Source organism: Lethenteron reissneri, chromosome 23 (assembly GCF_015708825.2).
Source record: "Lethenteron reissneri isolate LAM-NWPU_2019-01 chromosome 23, ASM1570882v1, whole genome shotgun sequence".
Lineage (NCBI taxonomy): Eukaryota > Metazoa > Chordata > Hyperoartia > Petromyzontiformes > Petromyzontidae > Lethenteron > Lethenteron reissneri.
The window spans coordinates 23,348,527-23,368,708 of NC_083801.1; the positions used below are offsets into that span (position 1 = coordinate 23,348,527).

The window sequence follows — 20,182 nt, forward strand, 5'->3', positions numbered from 1 at the left end:
CAGCACACTGACACTCCGGCACAAGAACACGCCGACTCACCGATACACCACCACACTAACGCATGGCACACTAACACATGGCACACTAACACATGGCACACTGACACTCCGGCAGACTGAAACGCTGGCAGACTGACACGCTGGCACACCAGCAGGACCTGCAACGCAACCATCCCAGGCCCTGACTCGGCCCAGGCAGCAGAACACCTTCGGAAAGCGTTTCTTGTGCTCTGATGTGGCAGTCCCGAGTCTACCGACTTGCATCTGGAGGAAGGGGCGGGGCGTAATGTACCGCCCATCTGTCCTCGACCAATCATGGGCCAGCGTTACTCTTCTATTGGACAATTCCAACACTCGTTACTGGCCGGCATCAATATACGCACAAGAGATCATAACCATGACCACACCTGTTACACCTATCCAGTTCTGTAACATATATTTTATGAATGTCTTTACTTTCGCCAAAGTGCACTCTCAAACCACATTTATTTATTTTATTAAACAGAGTTGCTGAGCACAGGTACATCAAGCAGCCAAAACAAACAGCGCTATCAAAACTGTGATTAACAAGAGTTGACATACGTCTAGAATTGAGCAAGGTTATTATTCTTCTTGGTTCTTTCGGTAAAGTCACGTAGAAGGGAAGTAATAAAATAATAAAAATAAAACATAATAAAATAATTCTCACGACGTTTCGGCCACAATGCAAGCAGCCGTCCTCAGGTGAAAACCAGGTCTGTCGAGGCTGCTTGCGTTGTGGCCGAAACGTCGTGAGAATTATTTTATTATGTTTTATTTTTATTATTTTATTACTTCCCTTCTACGTGACTTTACCGAAAGAACCAAGAAGATGAATCCCTGCAGTCACGAAAGCTTTAAATCGAAATTTAAGGTTATTATTATTATATGAGCTCGGTGACAAGAGACGATGGGAGGGAATTCCAGAGTGGAGCAGTGCGAGGGAAGATGGAGAAGGAAAGAGAAGTGTTGTGACCTGCAGTGTTGTGAGTGAGTCTGTTGTTGTGACCTGCAGTGTTGTGAGTGAGTGTGTTGTTGTGACCTGCAGTGTTGTGAGTGAGTGTGTTGTTGTGAGTGGGTGAGTGAGTGTGTTGTTGTGACTTGCAGTGTTGTTGTGACCTGCAGTGTTGTGAGTGAGTCTGTTGTTGTGACCTGCAGTGTTGTTGTGACCTGCAGTGTTGTGAGTGAGTGTTGTTGTGACTTGCAGTGTTGTTGTGACCTGCAGTGTTGTGAGTGAGTCTGTTGTTGTGACCTGCAGTGTTGTGAGTGAGTCGGTGAGTGAGTGTGTTGTTGTGACCTGCAGTGTTGTGAGTGAGTGTTGTTGTGACCTGCAGTGTTATTGTGACCTGCAGTGTTGTGAGTGAGTGTTGTTGTGACCTGCAGTGTTGTGAGTGAGTGGGTGAGTGAGTGTGTTGTTGTGACCTGCAGTGTTGTCAGTGAGTGTTATTGTGACCTACAGGGTTGTGAGTGAGTGTTGTTGTGACCTGCAGTGTTGTGAGTGAGTGTTGTTGTGACCTGCAGTGTTGTGAGTGAGTGTTGTTGTGACCTGCAGTGTTGTTGTGACCTGCAGTGTTGTGAGTGAGTGGGTGAGTGAGTGTGTTGTTGTGACCTGCAGTGTTGATGAGTGAGTCTGTTGTTGTGACCTGCAGTGTTGTTGTGACCTGCAGTGTTGTGAGTGAGTGTTGTTGTGACCTGCAGTGTTATTGTGACCTGCAGTGTTGTGAGTGAGTGTTGTTGTGACCTGCAGTGTTGTTGTGACCTGCAGTGTTGTGAGTGAGTGTTGTTGTGACCTGCAGTGTTGTTGTGACCTGCAGTGTTGTGAGTGAGTGTTGTTGTGACCTGCAGTGTTGTTGTGACCTGCAGTGTTGTGAGTGAGTGTTGTTGTGACCTGCAGTGTTGTGAGTGAGTGTTGTTGTGACCTGCAGTGTTGTGAGTGAGTCTGTTGTAGTGACCTGCAATGTTGTGAGTGAGTGGGTGAGTGAGTGTGTTGTGACCTGCAGTGTTGTGAGTGAGTCTGTTGTTGTGACCTGCAGTGTGGTAAGTCGGTGAGTGAGTAAAGGAGTGAATGGGTGAGTGTATTAGGAAGGGAGTGGTGGGTGAGTGAGTGTGTGTTGTGACCTGCAGTGTGGTGGTAGTGGTTGAACACTGTGTGGTAGATGAGACGAAATAGTCTGTCTGGTAGATTATCCTCAACATGGGTGGCGGAATCAACGGATGGTGCTCACGGAACAGTAAACATACGAGTAGCGATAGAAGAGTGATCATTCATGTCATTGTGGAGAATCTAAGTAACAAAATAAATAAACAGACAATGTGCCGCCACATTCACATATGTCTTCCTCCACACTTCTGCCTTTTTTTCTATTTTGTGTTGTATAATTGTACGTCGAACTCGGACCCCCTAACAGAGAGGGTGCTTGCCAATAAACATATGGCAAGCCAGACTGCTGACAAAAAATGCTCCCTGAAGAAAAGCTGTGTTGACTGATGGAATGTGTAAAAAAAAATACGTGGAAGAACATATGCGAGAAGGAGGCATATCGTCTGCTGATTTGTGATTTTATTTATCTTCACAGCGACGCTAATGAGTTTTGCGTTCTGTGTGTTCGTACGTCTTGGCAACTGAGCACGTTTCCTCCATGTGGTCAAACAGGACAGCATGGAACTCGTGCACAAACAGTCCAAGTCGATCGCAGTCACCTGCATGACCTTTCCTGTCGGTGACGTCAATAACTTTGTGGTGGGCAGTGAAGAGGGTTCGGTATACACTGCCTGCAGGCATGGGAGGTGAGGTTACTGATTGTGAGTTTTATCTGTTTAAATACTTCACTCTAGAAAATCCCTTGGAATGAAATGTCTCGTTTGCACCGGTATACAAGCTGTCAATTGACATGCATAGGAAACATGCAGTTCACATCCACAAACACACGTACGTGGATACATTCGCACATACACAAAGGGAGTGTAATGGAATCTGGCATTTCCATGGTCACTGACTCAGGGCTGTAAACAGGAGATGAGCAGTGCCTCGATGCTCGCTCGAGCGGCACTGTTGTTGTTACACTCTGGCTTAAGAATGTATTTGGCAATGTGCATGTTCCAGCAAAGCAGGGATCAGTGAGGTGTTTGAAGGGCACCAGGGACCAGTGACTGGCATTCACAGCCACTCTGCTGCAGGACCCATTGACTTCTCTCACCTCTTTCTCACCTCTTCGTTTGACTGGACAATCAAGCTCTGGACCACGAAGGTCTGTTACCCGCCTACTCACTCTCCCACCCACTAAACTCACCCACTCATCAACTCACTCACTCACTCACCCACTTACCCACCCATTCACTCACCCATTAAAATACTCAGCCATTTACCTACCCACCCACTCACCCACTTGGTCACTTATCTATTCACTCACCTCCTAACTCTCGTTTGTTGTCCTTCCCCCGCACCTCCAATTAGCACGGTTGGCTACGTACAATGTGAAAGAAGTTCAACATACTGTACATACAACAACAAGAACAACTGCCGCTCCCCACTTAAATGGCGGTGACGTCACCACCGAGCTTGTGTCAAGTCAGGTGCACTGCAAGGCCACGTGAAGTGCCGAAAGCTCACTGACAGGAGGTCATGGGACAGACCCAGGTGCTATTGGTTATTGACTGAGGTGACTGGCAGATTTACCAGCTACAGTATGCGTTTTACTGTGCCAACTTTCTGCATTTTAACTGCTCGGCACTCAGCTCGTTGTTGTGAGCGTCTCTCCTCTGCCCTCCATTGTTGTTGGAGAGCGACTGCCTCCAACTGCCCAGTAAATAATGTGGTTGCCAGAGGACATCCCTGTTGCACAGCAAGATGATAAGAGAATGGCTCCGACTCCTGGCCATGTAGCTTTACCCGGGTCTGCCCACGGTGAAGGTGGTCTATGAGCAGAGAGTCAGGGACTCCGAAAGCACAAAGAACAACCCAGTGCCCTGGCCTATTGATGGTATCATAGGCCTTGACCAGGTCAATAAAGCAGAGATGTATATCCTGTTGGAATTCCTTGCACCTCTGCTCTCGCAGATGGACAGAGAATATGGCATTTGTGCAGGAACGCCCTGGCTTGAGACCACATTGAAGCTCCGAAAGTTACTCCTCAGCATGCCTGGCAAGAAGTTAAATAATCTTTGCCAGGACCTTTCCCAGCACACTGAGGAGGGAGATACCCGTTAGTTGTTACAATCTGCGCAGGTCCCCGTTAAAGAGGGGGACTACTAGGGCGTCATTTAAATCCTGCAGAAGTTGTCCTGTGGTCCATACAGTTGTGATGATGTCATGTAGGGCAGTCTGCACACAGACACCACCCTCCCTCAGCAGTTTCCTTTGGGCTGAGGGAAATCCCCTCCCCAAGACATCATAGAAATACTCTGCAAACCAGCAGATCTGTTCCTGGGGGTCGGAGATCGGATCACCGTTATTTGCCTTATGGATGGTGATAGATAAAGCGCTGCAAGTTATTTTCTGATGGGATTAAACAGTGATTGCAGACTACTGAGGCAGATTCCATCTCCTCGGCACTCATTCTTGCAGTGCCGCACTGCTCTCCGAACCTCTGAGCCTCCTTATTCTCCAACGTTGGATGTTGTAGACGACGGGAGTGGGTCTGTCATTTTCTCTCAGCCAGCTGGAAACACCTCTTTCAGCCAGGGTCTCTGGGGAGGTTTGGAGTGGATATCCTATGCAGTCATTGCAGCTGCATGAGCCGCAATCCTGATACTCACCCATTTTCCCTCAGCATCAGGAGGGCGGAGAGATGTCAACTCCAGCTGCAAGCGATGTTGAAATTCCTAACTTGCAACTCGTCAGCTAGTTGAGACCATTCTATTGTGTATTTGAATGGGGTCAGAGGTGGGCACCCACCTCCGGAGTGGAAGAATGGCAGGTGCATCTTGCAGATGACAAGTCAATGGTCAGTGGACAGATCAGCTCCACAGAAGGTCCTGGTGTTAAGGACATGGGCCCACATCTGCTGTTCCATCAATATATAGTCCAGCATATGTTCTAGTTTGGATGCGGCATGCATCTATTATGTGTGGATGCGCCAGTATCGGAAAAGCATGTTGGTAATTACATGCCCATGGGTTGCACAGAGGTGTAGCTGCCGCCTACCGTCATGTCTTCTAATCACTCTGCTCCAGGTGTCTGCGTCATGACCCACTCGGGCATTAAAGTCACCCAACAGGATCACTATCCCGAAGGGTCACTTTAGCTCGCACCTAAAGGTGCATTGAAAATGTTGTATACTCCTACTGATACTCCTGCTGTTATGGAGTGACTCATGCAGCCAGCTATGGCTGCAAAGTTTGGTAGTACATGAGAATAGGTTTTCCCCTTTTTTCTGGTAACAAACAGGTGTTAAGATGTTAAAACACTAAACTGAAACCTTTTACAAGGAATCATGTCTGCATTAACCACAATACTTGTGGTCACAATGAAAACAAACAAAACATACTCTGATAATATATACATTGTCTTTGAAACTGATTGATTCACACCAGAGACAGCCTTCTTTGGAGCCTCGTCTCAAAAGGTGTTCGACCAGAGGACGCCAAAAGGCGTACATGTTATGTATATCGTTTATTGTAAAATTTTAATCACAGTTCCTATGATCACTGTTACATTGCTTTTATAGCTTTATTTTGGTGATTTTGAAAAGTTTTGGTTTAGCCATATTTGTTTGTTGTAGTACAGAATTAGACTGATAACTTTAATCTAAATTGTCTTATGGTTGTTATTGTTTGACTTGCATCCCACTGGGATTTTTGCACACAGCATTGATATATGGTGCTTTTTCTGGAAGACTTTGCTGTTTTTTCCTGGATTTTTCTGTTTGCGCATAGTCACTTTAAGATGTTTCTTGTTCATGTTTTTGTTTGTTGCGGTTGCACCCGATTCAAGAGCCGAATGGTTCACAGGGCTATCTCCATTAATATAAAAGGCATAGTTGTGATTATGTGTGTCTGTTCAAAATGTTTAGCGTACTTCCCGACATGTAACAAACTTAAAATTTGCCATGTGGGTACTTTCCAGACTGTACACCATGCAAAAATTAAACAAATACACTTGGGCAAGTGAGCTGTGACGTCAAATCTGTCATGTGACTCGCGCATGTAGAAGCGTAACGCATGTGTAGTGTAGCGGGTAGCGCGCTGCGCTACGAACCCGGCAACCCGAGTTTGATTCCCGCTCATGGCCACCACCGGTGACGATTATTTTAACTGGTCCTGGGCCTCCCCTAGGTCGACTCAGCCTCAAACAATTAACTGGTGTGGTGTGTGAACATCGCCACTGGGGAGACAAAGGCGGCCGGGGTGAATCCAAGTCCCGGGCAAAGCTGGGTAGTCAAGCTAGTACCAAATAAATGAAACTGAAAAACTTAAACTCACCGACTCACACTCATTCACCCACCCAGTTGCGCACCCACTCTCTCACTGACCCACTTACCCACACAGTTATCCACTCACTCACTCACCCACTCTTTTATCGCTACTACCATGGTTACTGTTCCCGTGAACGTCACTTGTTGATTCCTCCAGTCCCAGAGGCTTTCTAAGAATAAGCACAGAAAGTAAGGGCACCTGTCTCAAACATGGAAAATGTTCAGATCTTAGTATTTTGTGCTTTTCTCTGGTGCAGAACAACAAGCCACTCTATTCTTTCGAGGACAACTCGGACTACGTGTACGACGTGACGTGGTCTCCGGTCCACCCGTCGCTCTTTGCGTCTGTAGATGGAATGGGGCGGCTCGATCTGTGGAACCTGAACAGTGACACGGAGGTGAGGACGAGATTACTCAACTAGAACTAAACTATTTTTTTATTTTAACAGTTAAGGTCCACTGAGCTACATAGCTCTTTTTCAGAAGTGACCTGGCCACAAATGATAGCTCAACGAAGTGGCTTATCATGTGGAAATTTATTTAAAAAAAAACAACTAGTTGTAACACATGTTGATTCTAAATGTGGAGGGAAAACCGGAGAACCTGAAAAAATTCCACATGACCAAATATACAGGTGTCAGGGTCGGGATCGAATCCACGATCTCTTGCATACCAGGCAAGGTAGTTAACATCTCGCCACTATGGCACCCAAGTGAATACCCAGGTGGAGTGAGCCAAGCTTTTAGTGTAATTATACATTTCTCAAAAAAGTACCCGTTGCAGCCTTGGGGGAAAAAAATGTGGTCGGGCCTGGTGCTGGCCACTCCATCCCCTTGTGTGCCGTGCCTGCCTTCATAGGTGCTCGCTCATGACACTTGCCCCAACAGCCTGTTAAGGCTATACGGGGTGTCTTTGTAATGGTATATGAATACATACAAATCCACCCTGTAAAACTTGTCAGTTTTTGTTCCACGTTATTTGTTAGAACAACAAATACAACAATTGATATTTACGCGATCTAACCCAAAAACCTCTGTTATGGATGATATTAGTATTGAAAGCCTATGCGTTAAACGTATTAACGTATGTAGTAAACCCCAGCTAGCTGGACCCCCAGCTCGTCATTTAGCCAAACCAGTTCAGCTAAATTCACTCCCAGAAGGTCATGTGACTCATGGGATGTGTAAAACATACTTTTATGAGGAGGGACAGATGTCAGATAGAGCCTTGTTGTTAACTTATTTATTTTCAACTCTAGTTGGAAATTATTACAATGTGATCCTTATCCAACAACTCATGCACATCTTCCATAGCCTAAATGCGTGTGGTTTATTGCAGGTTCCTGCCGCTAGCGTTACGATCGATGGCTGCCCAGCTCTGAACCGCGTCCGTTGGACTCACTCTGGTCGTGAGTTGGCGGTGGGTGACTCTGAAGGCCACTTGTGGATTTACGAAATAGGCGAGGTAAGAATGTGGAAGTCATGGTGTATTCTCGAGCACATCGTTTATTTATATTATTAATGAAAATATTTTACTGAGATTATTCCTTGAGATAGAACATCTTGTTTGCAATTGTGTCCAGGGTGTCAGTTGACATGCACACAGCAAACACGCAATGACACAGTTAGAAAAATACACTCTCACACACACATAGACACTCAAATATAAACAGACAAAGATCCCTCGTAGAACTTTTAACAGGCTGTTTGGGCAAGTGCCGTTAGTGAGCACCTATGAAGGCCAACATGGCACATGGGGGTGAGTGGCCAGCACCACACCCAGCTGCCTTTTTCTCCCCAATGCTAAAGTTTACTCACCACACCAGGTAAGGCCAAGTCAACCTAGGGGAAACCCAAGATAAATTCAGATAGTCATCACCGATATTGGCTCTGAGCGGATATCAAATACGGGTCGCTTGGTTCATAAAGCGTGTTCTAATGTATATATGTATGCTGAACTTCTTTCGTACCATATATAGCTAACCGTGCTAATTGGAGGTACAGGTGAAGGACAACAGACCACTACATAACTGCTCCCCTTGTCTGAAACATCACCTATTATCATGCAGCATTCCCTCGTCATTCACGAGGGATATGTTCCAGAGATGCTCGTGAATATCACGTTTTTTAATGACTTACCTTAAATGAATCCATGAATACATGAAAATTATAATAACACCAAAAAATGGTTATAAGAAACAAAGTAAATAAATATATAAAAGTATTAAACAATAGTTTATAAATGAACCTACCTTAAATGAAGATGACGCTGCACAGTATAATGATGCCCGAACGATGATGCTGACAACGATGATTAAGGTGATCGTTGCAATGCCCCTACTCTCTCATCATCACTTTAGCTCATCACTTTCTTTTCTCTCGCGCTCTCGCTCTCGATACAGTTGTGTAGAGGCCCAGATGAGATTCGCAGATAGCCATAATCGCAGATAGCAAGTTCGTGAACAACGTGGGAATACTTAATATGAAATATTGTTATTTTATTTTATCGTGTTGATTTTTGTCATTTGTGCACCACTGCTAACGCAGTATCACCGAATAATTGAATTTTACTTGAAGACTTTTCTTGAATTAAGCCAATGTTGCTGAAAAAATCCCAGAAGCCCATGTGGCTGATGGGATGTATAACACAAATCTATACTTTTGTTTGTTTTATGTTGAGAGACAGATATGGGAACGGGGCATATTGTTTGCTTATGTATTGTGTTATTTCACTTGATGGTTTTGTCTATTGTCCTTTGCAGCAATTGGCACTGCCACGCAACGATGAGTGGACGTCCTTCGCTAGGACTCTTGTGGAAATCCGAGCCAACAGGGCAGATGCTGAAGAGGAATCGTCCCGTATCTAAGATCCAGCTTTTCCAGTGTGCCGGTGTTCCCAAGGCATAACAGCTGCTTGTAGCTGATAACTGTATATGTAGGTTATACTCCGTGCAGAGTTAGTGAAGACATGTGCTTCTGCCACAGCTGCTGTCTGCTACAGAACTTGCCTTATGACTCAAAATAACAATACATGCCTATCCCTCCACATAAAAATATGAAAGTATGTTTTAGACATTGCATCAGCAACACAGCTTACTGGGAGTAAATTCATGGAAACTCTATTTCGGTTTTTGACAGTTGGCGTCTCATCAGTAGTTCGGCTTGCTTGAACAAATGGTGGTGACCTTCTGTATTTTACATATGGATCCTAGTTTGATACAAAACTTTATAATACATAACACAAAACCATCATAAGTGTCGTTGAGGAGAATATTATGACATCTATATATATGTCTTGCCTGTACACATCTGGAAGTTCACCGGTATTGGTTGAAGTAAGCCATAACTACTGATTAGACGATGCATATTGAAACTGGTCCAGAATTTTCTGGTGTTAAACCAATGTTGCTTTTTTTTTATCCCAAAAGGCTGCGTGCCTGATGAGATATTTAAAACAATATTAGTATTTTCTGTGCAGGAACAATAATGTGAAATGAGGCGCATTGTCTGCTTGTTTATTTTGTTACTTATAATCTCCAATGACACTAATCATGTTGTCATAAGCAGCATTCTAACCAGTAGTATTTACTGTATGGCTTTTCTTTCGCTTTGGATGTTAGCATTACGATGCATTTAGGGATTCTATACTAATATATTAAAAGTCAACACAACACTGAAAAATAAGTTTTGCATGAATGCCATTATTTAACAATACACTGCAACCTCTGCTGAAATTGATGTTTAAACTGCTACACTACATTGTGTTATTATACACAGGGGTCAGCAACCTGCGGCTCCAAAGCCGCATGCGGCTCTTTAATGACTGCTTTGTGACGTTCTTTATTAACGACTGTCTCTTATTTACTTGCATTGCGGCTCTTGAAATATTGAGTTTATTACAGAATTCGAAAACAATGGCTCTTGTTATTTTGGTTACTGACCCCTGTTATACACCCTTATATGCTGCCTGTAAAGATGAAATAGACCTAAAGAACATTACCTATCTAATGAATGGGATATTATGGTAATTGGAATGCTATCTTTATTTATGTAATATTCTAACTTATTCGTATTTATTGATAAATATGGTTTTCAGAATTAGGTTTATTCATTACCGTAAGTGAATATTGCATTTATTTTAAACAATCGAGCACAGGCCCAAAAGCCCAATACGTCAAGCAGCCAGCAATACACAAATTTGAGTTGTAGATCAGAGTAAACGTGTTTCCTGAATTGAGCTTGAGATGGAATTCCAGAGTGGAACAGTGAGATGAAATAGAAGTGTTGTGACCTGCAGAATGGTGAGTGTGTGGGTGAGTGTGGAAGCGGTAGTGTAGCGGTTAGCGCGCTGTGCTATGAACCTGGCGACCCGGGTTCGATTCCCGCTCACGGCCAACACCAGTGACGATTATCTGAACCGGTCCTGGGCCTCCCCTAGGTCGACTCATCCTCAAATGAGTACCTGGTGTGATGTGTAAACATCGCCGCTAGGGAGACGAAGGCGGCTAGGCTTGGTTCTGGCCACCCACCCCCTCGTGTGTGCCGTGCCGGCCTTTATAGGTGCTCACTAACAGCACTTGCCCCTACAGTCTGTCAAGGCTATACGGGGGGATCTTTGTCTTTATGGGAGAGTGGGTGGTGGAACACAGTATGGATGAACAAATGCATAGGTGAGTGGGTTGCTTAGAGTTATTAAGTGGGTAGGTGAGGAAATGTGAATGTGGTGAGTGGGTGTGTGAATGAGGGGGTGGGTGAGTTTTTAAGTTCTGACCTGTAGTTACAAATTACCACGCACATCACCCAACATTCTTATTAGGTATTCCTCAGTTGTATGGGTTTATATTGTTGCCATTTGATTTGATTTCAGCAACAAAACAATATGTGTCAGTGTATAAGAAAATTGGATGTTGGTGTGTAAGAAAAACACGATCAACTCAACAAAACAGAATAAAGAAAGGTCCAAAACGTAAAGCGACCAGCAATAAATGACACGATCGAAGTTGTGATGTTTATGTCCAATGGTGAGTTTATTTAGTAGCTATGTTTTGTGTGTACAATCTTATATTTATATAGGGTTGGCTGAGCTACTAAGCAAGGTGAAGGGAAGGAGCTCTACTGAGGAGAGAGACTGCGGGAAAAGGTTCCAAGAGGGACGATGCAAAACGAGGCAGGGGTTTCTGGTTAGAGGTGGGGTCGAGGTGCTGTGGATCTGCTAGAAAAAGGGGCCCGGTGCTGCTGGGACTGGCCAACATGATCACCTGTATAATGGAGGTTTTTGGGTTAGATCGCGTAACCCAAAAACCTCTTATGGATGATATTGGTCGCCAAAGCCTACGTGTTAAAATCATCACCTGTATGCATTGCTTATAAGGAATGTTGGTCATCGTGAATCCGCTCCATCACAACCCCCATCGCTGCCCACTCACTTTCTCACTCAAATTAACTGTGATTCATTTGAGCGATTTAGGGGTGGGCCCTAAAGTGGCATGAGACCTAAAGAGGGAGTGGGTAGGACATAGACATGAAGGGGTAGGGGTCATACAGATAAAGGGCATGGCCTAGACAGGAGGAGTGGAGGCTAAAAAGGCAGCCCAAATGAGGGGCCAGGTTTAATTCGAGGTTTCTTTGGACTTCCTCTTTAGGCCCCACGCCTTCATCGTAGAGGAGATCTTCACCCATGAACCTCCCTGTTTTGAGGTAATTTAGCACAGGATCAAATAAGTGCAGCAGGCAGAAAACGTTTAATTCTGCAGATGTAACCACAAGCCTAGTCCTATTATCGTTCCCTGTCTAGGTGCACTGCTTGCGCTAAAATATACCCTAGAAACTGTTCCTGCCTGGTTAGTTACTGTGTACAATATAGGGCGCTGCGGTGGCGAGATGTTAACGACCGCTCTGTTATTGTGTTCCTTGTAAAGCAACAGCTGTAGTTGATCATTTATCCATAAGAGGACATAACGTGACTTGTATAAAACTGATAGTGCACATAAATCCATCACAACTCCATAACCCTGACCCTTACCTGTAAATACCTGAACCCTGTAGCTCTAACCTATAGCCCTAACCCTATAGCTCTTACGTATGTATGTTGAATTATCGCACCATACATAACCAACCGTGCTAATCAGAGGTGACCATATACAGCCCTGAACCTAACCTGTAATGCACATATAGCCAACTCAACTCTATAGCCCTTATCCTATAACCCTAACCCCCCATCCACAACCCAAACCTTAACCCCTGGCTCTAACCCTAAACTCTAACCATAACCCATAATTAGGGCTACAGGAGTCCCAATTACATTTTCGGGAGTCCTAATTCCATAGCATTGGAATTCAGGCTCCAGAATGTGGCATTCAGATTCCCAGAAGTAGAATTGGCACTCCTGAGTGTGGTCTTGGGACTCCCTGCAATGGAATATTAGGCTCCTTAAGTTTGCAAGTGAGATGCCTCAAAAAGCACCTCCGATTATAACACTGTAACAATAAATATTTGTTTTTGTTCCTGGGTAGTGTTATTTTCTAATTGCTTATGCCTCAAACGTACAGAAAATGGCTATTATTCCCCACAAACTTTGCTTTTGTGACCAGGAGTGTCATATTTTGAAATGTACTTATTTTTAATGAGAAAACGTGTGCATTTGTGTCATTCCTTCACATAGAGTCATGGTCACAAAAGCAACGTTTGTGGGGAATAATAGCCATTTTCTATACTTTTCAGGCATAAGCAATTAGAAAATAACACTTACTACCCAGGAACAAAAATCGTGTTACATAGTGAATTATCAGAGTTGGCTACGTATGGTGCAAAAGGAGTTCAACATATAAACAACATGCTATGTAAAAATATGTTCAAGGACGCCCCGGACCGACACCGGAACACCCCCGGACCACCGTACCCACAGGACCCATCCCGGACCTTGTCTGGAAAATCGCCGGACCCCCGAAGGACCCTCTAAGCATCCACCCTGGACTCTATACCCATCTTGGACCGCCCCCCCTGGACACCCCAGAAGCCCCCCTCCCCGGGGCCTACCCAAGACATCGCCGGACCCCTTCTCCCCTAAACCCGCGGACCCACCCCAGCACGACCCGGACCCTCCCCTAACACCAAAATCGTTATCGTGAGCCCGGCTTTCCAGCTTTAAAAAAATACGTCTTCTATAATTGTACAGGACCGAGAGGTGATAACGGCTTGGGGAACCCTTTATTCAGCAGTCTATAGATCATGACTGCCAATGGTGAGCGTACAGGTGCGAGTGACACGTTCAGGTCGAGTGATGTTATTGTTTTTATGTTGATTGCGTGAATATTATCTCAGCCACCAGGTGGCTCAGGGAAAAAGCGAACGGCTCTGTCGGAAGGATGCGAGTTCAAACCTTGGCTGTTACATCAGATTAAACGAATCAATGCGAGGCTGTACCGCCACTTGGTGGTCACATCTCGATCTTGACTTAAAGCTTTCGTGACTGCAGGAATTCATATTTTTGGGGTCTTTCGGTAAAGCCACATAGAAAAAAATAACAAAAATTTAAATCACGATCACAACACAGGTAATCATCTTCACCTGAAGACAATGGCTTGTGTTGCGATCGAAACGTCGTGATTTTTACTTTTGTTATGTTTTCAATCTACGTGGCTTTACCGAAAGACCCAAAGAATATGGTCATATCTAGCTTATACAAGTTTGTGTGTAACAATGAAGATACAAGTACGATTACAACCATACTATTTTGTTCTTTCAGTAAAGTCACGTAGGTAGAAAAATAAAATAAAATATGAAATAATATATCACGACGTTTCGATCGCCAACGCAAGCGATTCTCCTCAGGCGGAAAAAATAATCCAGCAGTGGAACTGCTGAACCAGGAAGAAACACAGCGAGTGAGCTGTTACAACACGAGGTTATATATGTTGGCCAAGGGCAAGCAGGCGGGGTCCGAGCTGGAAAGGAATTCCATCCCCGCACGCAAGCAGGTCAGTTCTGTTAATGGGAGAGATTAGGGAGATTAGCAAGTTAATGTCACGTCTATGTGTAACACAAGCTGCGGCGCTGCCAACTGCGCTGTGAGGAGCAAGCGCGTCAACGCAAGAGAACCACCGCAACGGTGGTCGCGCCAGGGAGACACTCAGCCATCACACAGCCAGAACCATCGATACATCGAGGCTAAGGGAGCAGAGGTGGCCATGTTAGTGAGACCCCAGCCCGTTAATGCAGAGGTACCCAACAGGGAAATGCAACTTAGAGAGTCGGAGATAACAGCCAAACGGCAGGAAGGATGGAAGCACCACAGCAAGTTACAACTTTGCTTAGTTATAACGTCCTTCCAATGATTGCTCAGCTTATACCCATCTTCTCGGTTGCAATTGTCTCTGTGTTTATATATCTGGATGGCTGCATGGACAAATATTTGATGGTAGCCCGACGGTTTGCAGAGTACCTTGGTCTCGGGAAAAAAACAATATCGTGCGAGCCCACTGCATTATAACAATGATCAGCCACGGCAGAGATATTGGTTCTCCCGTGTTTCAAATCTGCCTTGTATTCGCGAACACGGTCTGAGACGTGTCGTTTCGTTTCCGCAATGTAACTGCTACCACAGACACAACTTAGTTTGTAGACACCAGGGTATTGCATGTCTGATATGACATCCTTCACAGATGGGATCAAATCACGAATTTTGTGTATTGAATCGGACCTGGATCTTGTGCTTGTTTAAGATTTGGGAAATATTTTTGGTAACACCTGCTATGTATGGCAAGGTGATGGTTTTGATTGGGTCCTCAGATGGTTTTCTCCCCATGGTTGGGGATACAGCTTTGCGGATTGTGTGGTCTGACTATCCATTCATCTTGAGGGCTTGATGTATGTGCTCTAGTTCACTGGCTAGGTGGCGCTGGTCAGAGATACAGCGGGCCCTATGGGGTAGTGTTTTGATGAGGGAATGCTTCTGGGCTGGATGGTGGTGGGAATCAGGCTTTAGATAGGAATCCGTGTGGGTGGCTTTCCTGTAGATGGAATGTCCCAACGAGCCATCAGGCCTCTTCTCAATCGAAACATCCAGGAATGGTAGCTTGCCATCATTTTCCACTTCCATGGTGAATTTGATGGATGGGTGTATGGAATTGATGTGGTTGAAAAATTGGTTCAGTGCTGGCTGGCCATGTGGCCAGATGAAGAAAGTGTCATCTACGTATTTCTTCCACAGGGAAGGATGTAGGGTGGATGTCAGGATGGCATCTGTTTCAAATTTCTCCATGAAAACATTCGCTACCACTGGTGATAAGGGAGAACCCATAAGGGTACCTTCATTTTGTTTGTAGAATGTACCATTCCAGATTAAGTAAGTGCTGGTAAGGGCAGTGCCTCACTAAAGTTGGTACATCAGGATTCAGTCACTGTTGGACCAAGTCTTCAATGATTGCTATGGTGTCAGGTACAGGCACCTTGGTGAACAGAGAGACTACATCGAAACTGACAAGCAAATCATCTGGAGACAGTGAAATGTCCTTGATTATAGAAACCAAGTGAGCTGAGTTAAGTACAGCTGAGGTGGTCTTGTCCCTGAATGGAAGCAGGTTCTGAGACAGAAATCGGGCCAGTTTGTAGGTAGGTGAGTTGATGGTGGATACGATAGGACGGAGTGGAGTACGTTCTTTATGGATTTTTGGAAGGCCATAATATCTGGGTAGTCTAGCAGCCAAAGGTTTTAAAGAGAGCTGCTTAGTCGGTTCGATTAGTGATATTGTTGTTTTTGTAGCCAGGCGGTTGGTGGGATCTTTGTTGATTTTGGTATAACGGCCATCATTAAGAAGGTCCTGGATTTTGTTGTTGTATGTGGTTTTATCCATGATGACTGTGGCATTGCCCTTGTCGGCTGAGAGGATGACAATGTTATCTCTATTTTTCAATTCGGTGAGTTCAGAGCGCTCGTCCCTGCTGATGTTACGAATGGGTTTCTTGGCGTTTATTGAGGATGGCGGCGATTTCAGATCTTGCCATTGGCTAGTGTCAGAGCCAGATTCACACACTGAGGGGGGCGTGGCCTCACGGAGGGGGCGTGGCCTAATTGAGGGTGGGGGTGTCTGACACACCCCCCTCAGTGAGGCAGTGAGGCAGATGTGATAGCTGCCTCCCCTGGTGCTTTTTCATTGCAGTTTCATGACGAGACCAGCGAGCCTAAATATTGTTATACACATACGTGAAATAAGTTACCTGGAGTATGGAAGGCGAGGACATGGAATTAAGGGGTCTACAAACATTACATTGGTGACATACTGACTAGTAACAGGCACGTGCTTATTGCCCGCACTCCATTCAGTTACTGAGGGGTTGCGCAATCAGAGGGGAGGCTGAGCTCGTCGATGCCTCACCTCTCATCTCTTCCTGTATTTGCAGCGGAACTCCGCAAATTTGGCGATTTTTATTATAAAAAATATTGTAATCGTACAGAAATTACATTTATAACACAGATCAATGGAAAAATCTTAATATTTATTTTATTTGATTTTTTTTTTTGTAACAGCTATTTTCATTGGAGCATGACAGGTGAGGCTCTGCCTCCCCTGCCTCCCATGACCACACGTCCCTGCATAGCAGGTGTTGCCAAAAATATTTCCAAAATCTTAAACAAACACAAGATCCAGGTCCGATTCAATACAATACACAAAATCCGTGGTTTGATTCCATCTGTGAAGGATGTAATTCCTGACATGCAATACCCTGGTGTCTACAAATTAAGTTGTGTCTGCGGTAGCAGTTACATTGGGGAAACGAAACGACATGTCTCGGACCGTGTTCTCGAACACAAGGCAGATTTGAAACACGGCAGAACCAATACCTCTGCCGTGGCTGATCATTGTTATAATGCAGTGGGCTAGCACGATATTGTTTTTTCCCGAGACCAAGGTACTCTGCAAACCGTCGGTCTACCATCAAATATTTGTCCATGAAGCCATCCAGATATATAAACACAGAGACAATTGCAACCAAGAAGATGGGTATAAGCTGAGAAATCATTGGAAGGACGTTATTAACCAAGCAAAGTCATAACTTGCTGTGGTGCTTCCATCCTTCCTGCCGTTTGGCTGTTATCTCCGACTCTATGAGTTGCATTTCCCTGTTGGGTGCCTCTGCATTAACGGGCTGGGGTCTCACTAACATGGCCACCTCTGCTCCCTTAGCCTCGATGTATCGATGGTTCTGGCTGTGTGATGGCTGAGTGTCTCCCTGGCGCGACCACCGTTGCGGTGGTTCCCTTGCGTTGACGCGCTTGCTCCTCACAGCGCAGTTGGCAGCGCCGCAGCTTGTATTACACATAGACGTGACATTAACTTGCTAATCTCCCTAATCTCTCTGTGTAATCTCGTCCATTAACATAGTACTAATTTCCCATTAACACTGCTGCTCTGCGCATATGCGGGGACGATACTCTTATGCGGCAACGAAAGCTCATTTCATGCTAATCTCTTTCTCTAATCTCTCTCTCCCTTATCTACCCCATTAACACAACTGACATGCCTGCGTGCGGGATGGAATTCCTTTCCAGCTCGGACCCCGCCTGCTTGCCCTTGGCCAACATATATAACCTCTTGTTGTAACAGCTATCTCGCTGTGTTTCTTCCTGTTTAAGCAGTTCCACTGCTGGATTATTTTTTCCGCCTGAGGACGATCGCTTGTGTTGCGATCGAAACGTCGTGATGTTATTTATTTTATTTTTCTACCTACGTGACTTTACCGAAAAACCAAAGAGTATGGATTCCTGCAGTCACAAAAGCTTAAAATCAAGATTGGTACGAATACGAAACACATGAGCAGACACACGACGCTTGTTTCCCAGATTAATCTCTACACATAAAAATGAAACTTATTTTAATAAAACTCATATTCTGGACAGCGACAGTAATGGTTATTTTGTGTTTTGTATTATTTAGTTTGCCGTTGAACGAGGAACCATATCTGCCAGCATCCTTGCCAATAAATGTCTGGTAGTTCACATGCATTGGATCAAGCTATCCTGATTCTGCTGATGAAACACTGAATATCAAAACGGTTCTGAGTTTGCATGTGTAATGCGAGCAAGGGTTGAGGGGGGGCGGAGTCTGGGTCACGTGAGGAGAGGGAGGAGTTAAGGTCACGTGGGGGAGAGGATTTAGGGGGAGAACCGGAAGGGGATCGGGGAGTTGAGACGGAGTGAAACGGGAGGCCACGCTGGGCAGTACGGGGAGGGTGGCGCGATCGCCACGCGTCGGGAGACGTCGGCACCGTCGACCATCGGTGTCAGGACGCAGAGGGCTAGCGGGCTGTGGAAGGCTAGCTGCAGTGCGGAGCAGCAGTGTGGCTGCAGTGCGGAGCAGCAGTGAGGCTGCAGAGCGGAGCAGCGGTGTGGCTGCAGAGCGGAGCAGCGGTGTGGCTGTGGAGTGATCGTCGGAGGAGACGCGGGCCTGAGCGAGGACGCCGTGTGAGCGACATTTATACGAACCCAAATAAAGGACAACGGAGATCGACTCTGAGAAAGAGTCCTTTATTACACATGTATTGCAAACTGTATTGAACCCAATGCTGTTGGAGAAAAAAAACACTCCCATAATTAGTTGTGGCTTATAGGATGAAATTAGGCCATTCTCCGGCTGGACCACACCACCCACGACATGAGGGATCGAATAAAACGACACGGAAATATAATTATTTAAGATTCGGGTGATATATACGTTTGTATGTATGTTGAACTTCTTTCGCACCGCACGTAACCAACCATGCTATTCATAGGTGCCGAGTGGGCAGGGCGGACGGTGCAGAATAAGATGGATAGCAGAGATAAAGCAGAATAAGATTAAATAATCAAGAAATTGCAATCCAATAAAATGCTTTATCGACTCGTCTCGGTTATATTCAAAACTCGATTTTGTCCAGAAATAGTTGATAACCTATGGTCCTGCAAAGGAAAATAATAAAATTCCATTGTCATACTCTTCTCACAATCCTCCCATACTCGGAGCACGAAAACGAATCTGCTTTTTATGGTATCAATTACGAAGACAATATGTATTGAGTTTTGTTTTATATGCTCTAGGCTTCAAAGAATATTCTGGCGAATTACATGAATAGGATGACCAATTGAAAAGTTAAAACAATGTTAAATTAACCGTGTAAATATTTTATATTTGTTACTCCCACCGATTCGGTGTCGCTATAACTGTAAAGTATGTCTTCCGTGTTCCAAGGGATCCCCCGTTTGGCCAGTTACCCAAATAGTTTCGGTGGCAACAGCCCACAGCCACGAACAGAGTTCGATTTTTACTTAAAACTTTCGTGACCGCAGGAATTCATATTCTTGGTTCTTTTAGTAAAGTCACATAGATAGAAAATAAAAATAATACATTTAAATTTAGTATTTATACAAAATAATATATTTTTTCAATTAAAATTATATTTATTTTTTGTTATTTTAATTTCTATCTACGTGACTTTACCAAAAGAACCAAGAATATGAACAGAGTTCGTATTGGGGTTAAGAGCCTCGACAGCAGCCAGCCAGAAAACTCGAGGCAGATTATTTTAAGATTACAGTAGTTATAATGGACCGTGTTAAAAGTTTAATCGGTTCAGGAGTCACTCAAACAGTCATGCGGCTCTAAGGGCTGCTTTGTTACGTTATTCACATCAAGTTCAAGTTCATTTATTAGGTATAGCCCTGTGAGCCATTCGGCTCTTGAATCGGGTGCAACCGCAACAAACAAAAAACAAAAACAT

The 20,182-nt window shown here is 44.7% G+C and overlaps 1 protein-coding gene across 9 annotated transcripts in view; it reads left to right on the forward strand.

Annotated features, from left to right (window-relative positions):
* LOC133346220 (cytoplasmic dynein 1 intermediate chain 1-like) overlaps positions 1–11,436 on the forward strand; it is a 398,436-nt gene extending 387,000 nt beyond the window's left edge. For all 9 annotated transcript variants that reach the window (XM_061557753.1, XM_061557749.1, XM_061557752.1 and 6 more), the window contains 5 exons: positions 2,672–2,805; positions 3,122–3,266; positions 6,689–6,829; positions 7,770–7,895; positions 9,193–11,436. In XM_061557753.1, coding sequence (XP_061413737.1) covers positions 2,672–2,805; positions 3,122–3,266; positions 6,689–6,829; positions 7,770–7,895; positions 9,193–9,297 — 651 coding nt within the window. In that variant the 3' untranslated portion in view covers positions 9,298–11,436. The remainder of the gene's footprint in view (positions 1–2,671; positions 2,806–3,121; positions 3,267–6,688; positions 6,830–7,769; positions 7,896–9,192) is intronic.
* Positions 11,437–20,182: the final 8,746 nt, after the last annotated feature.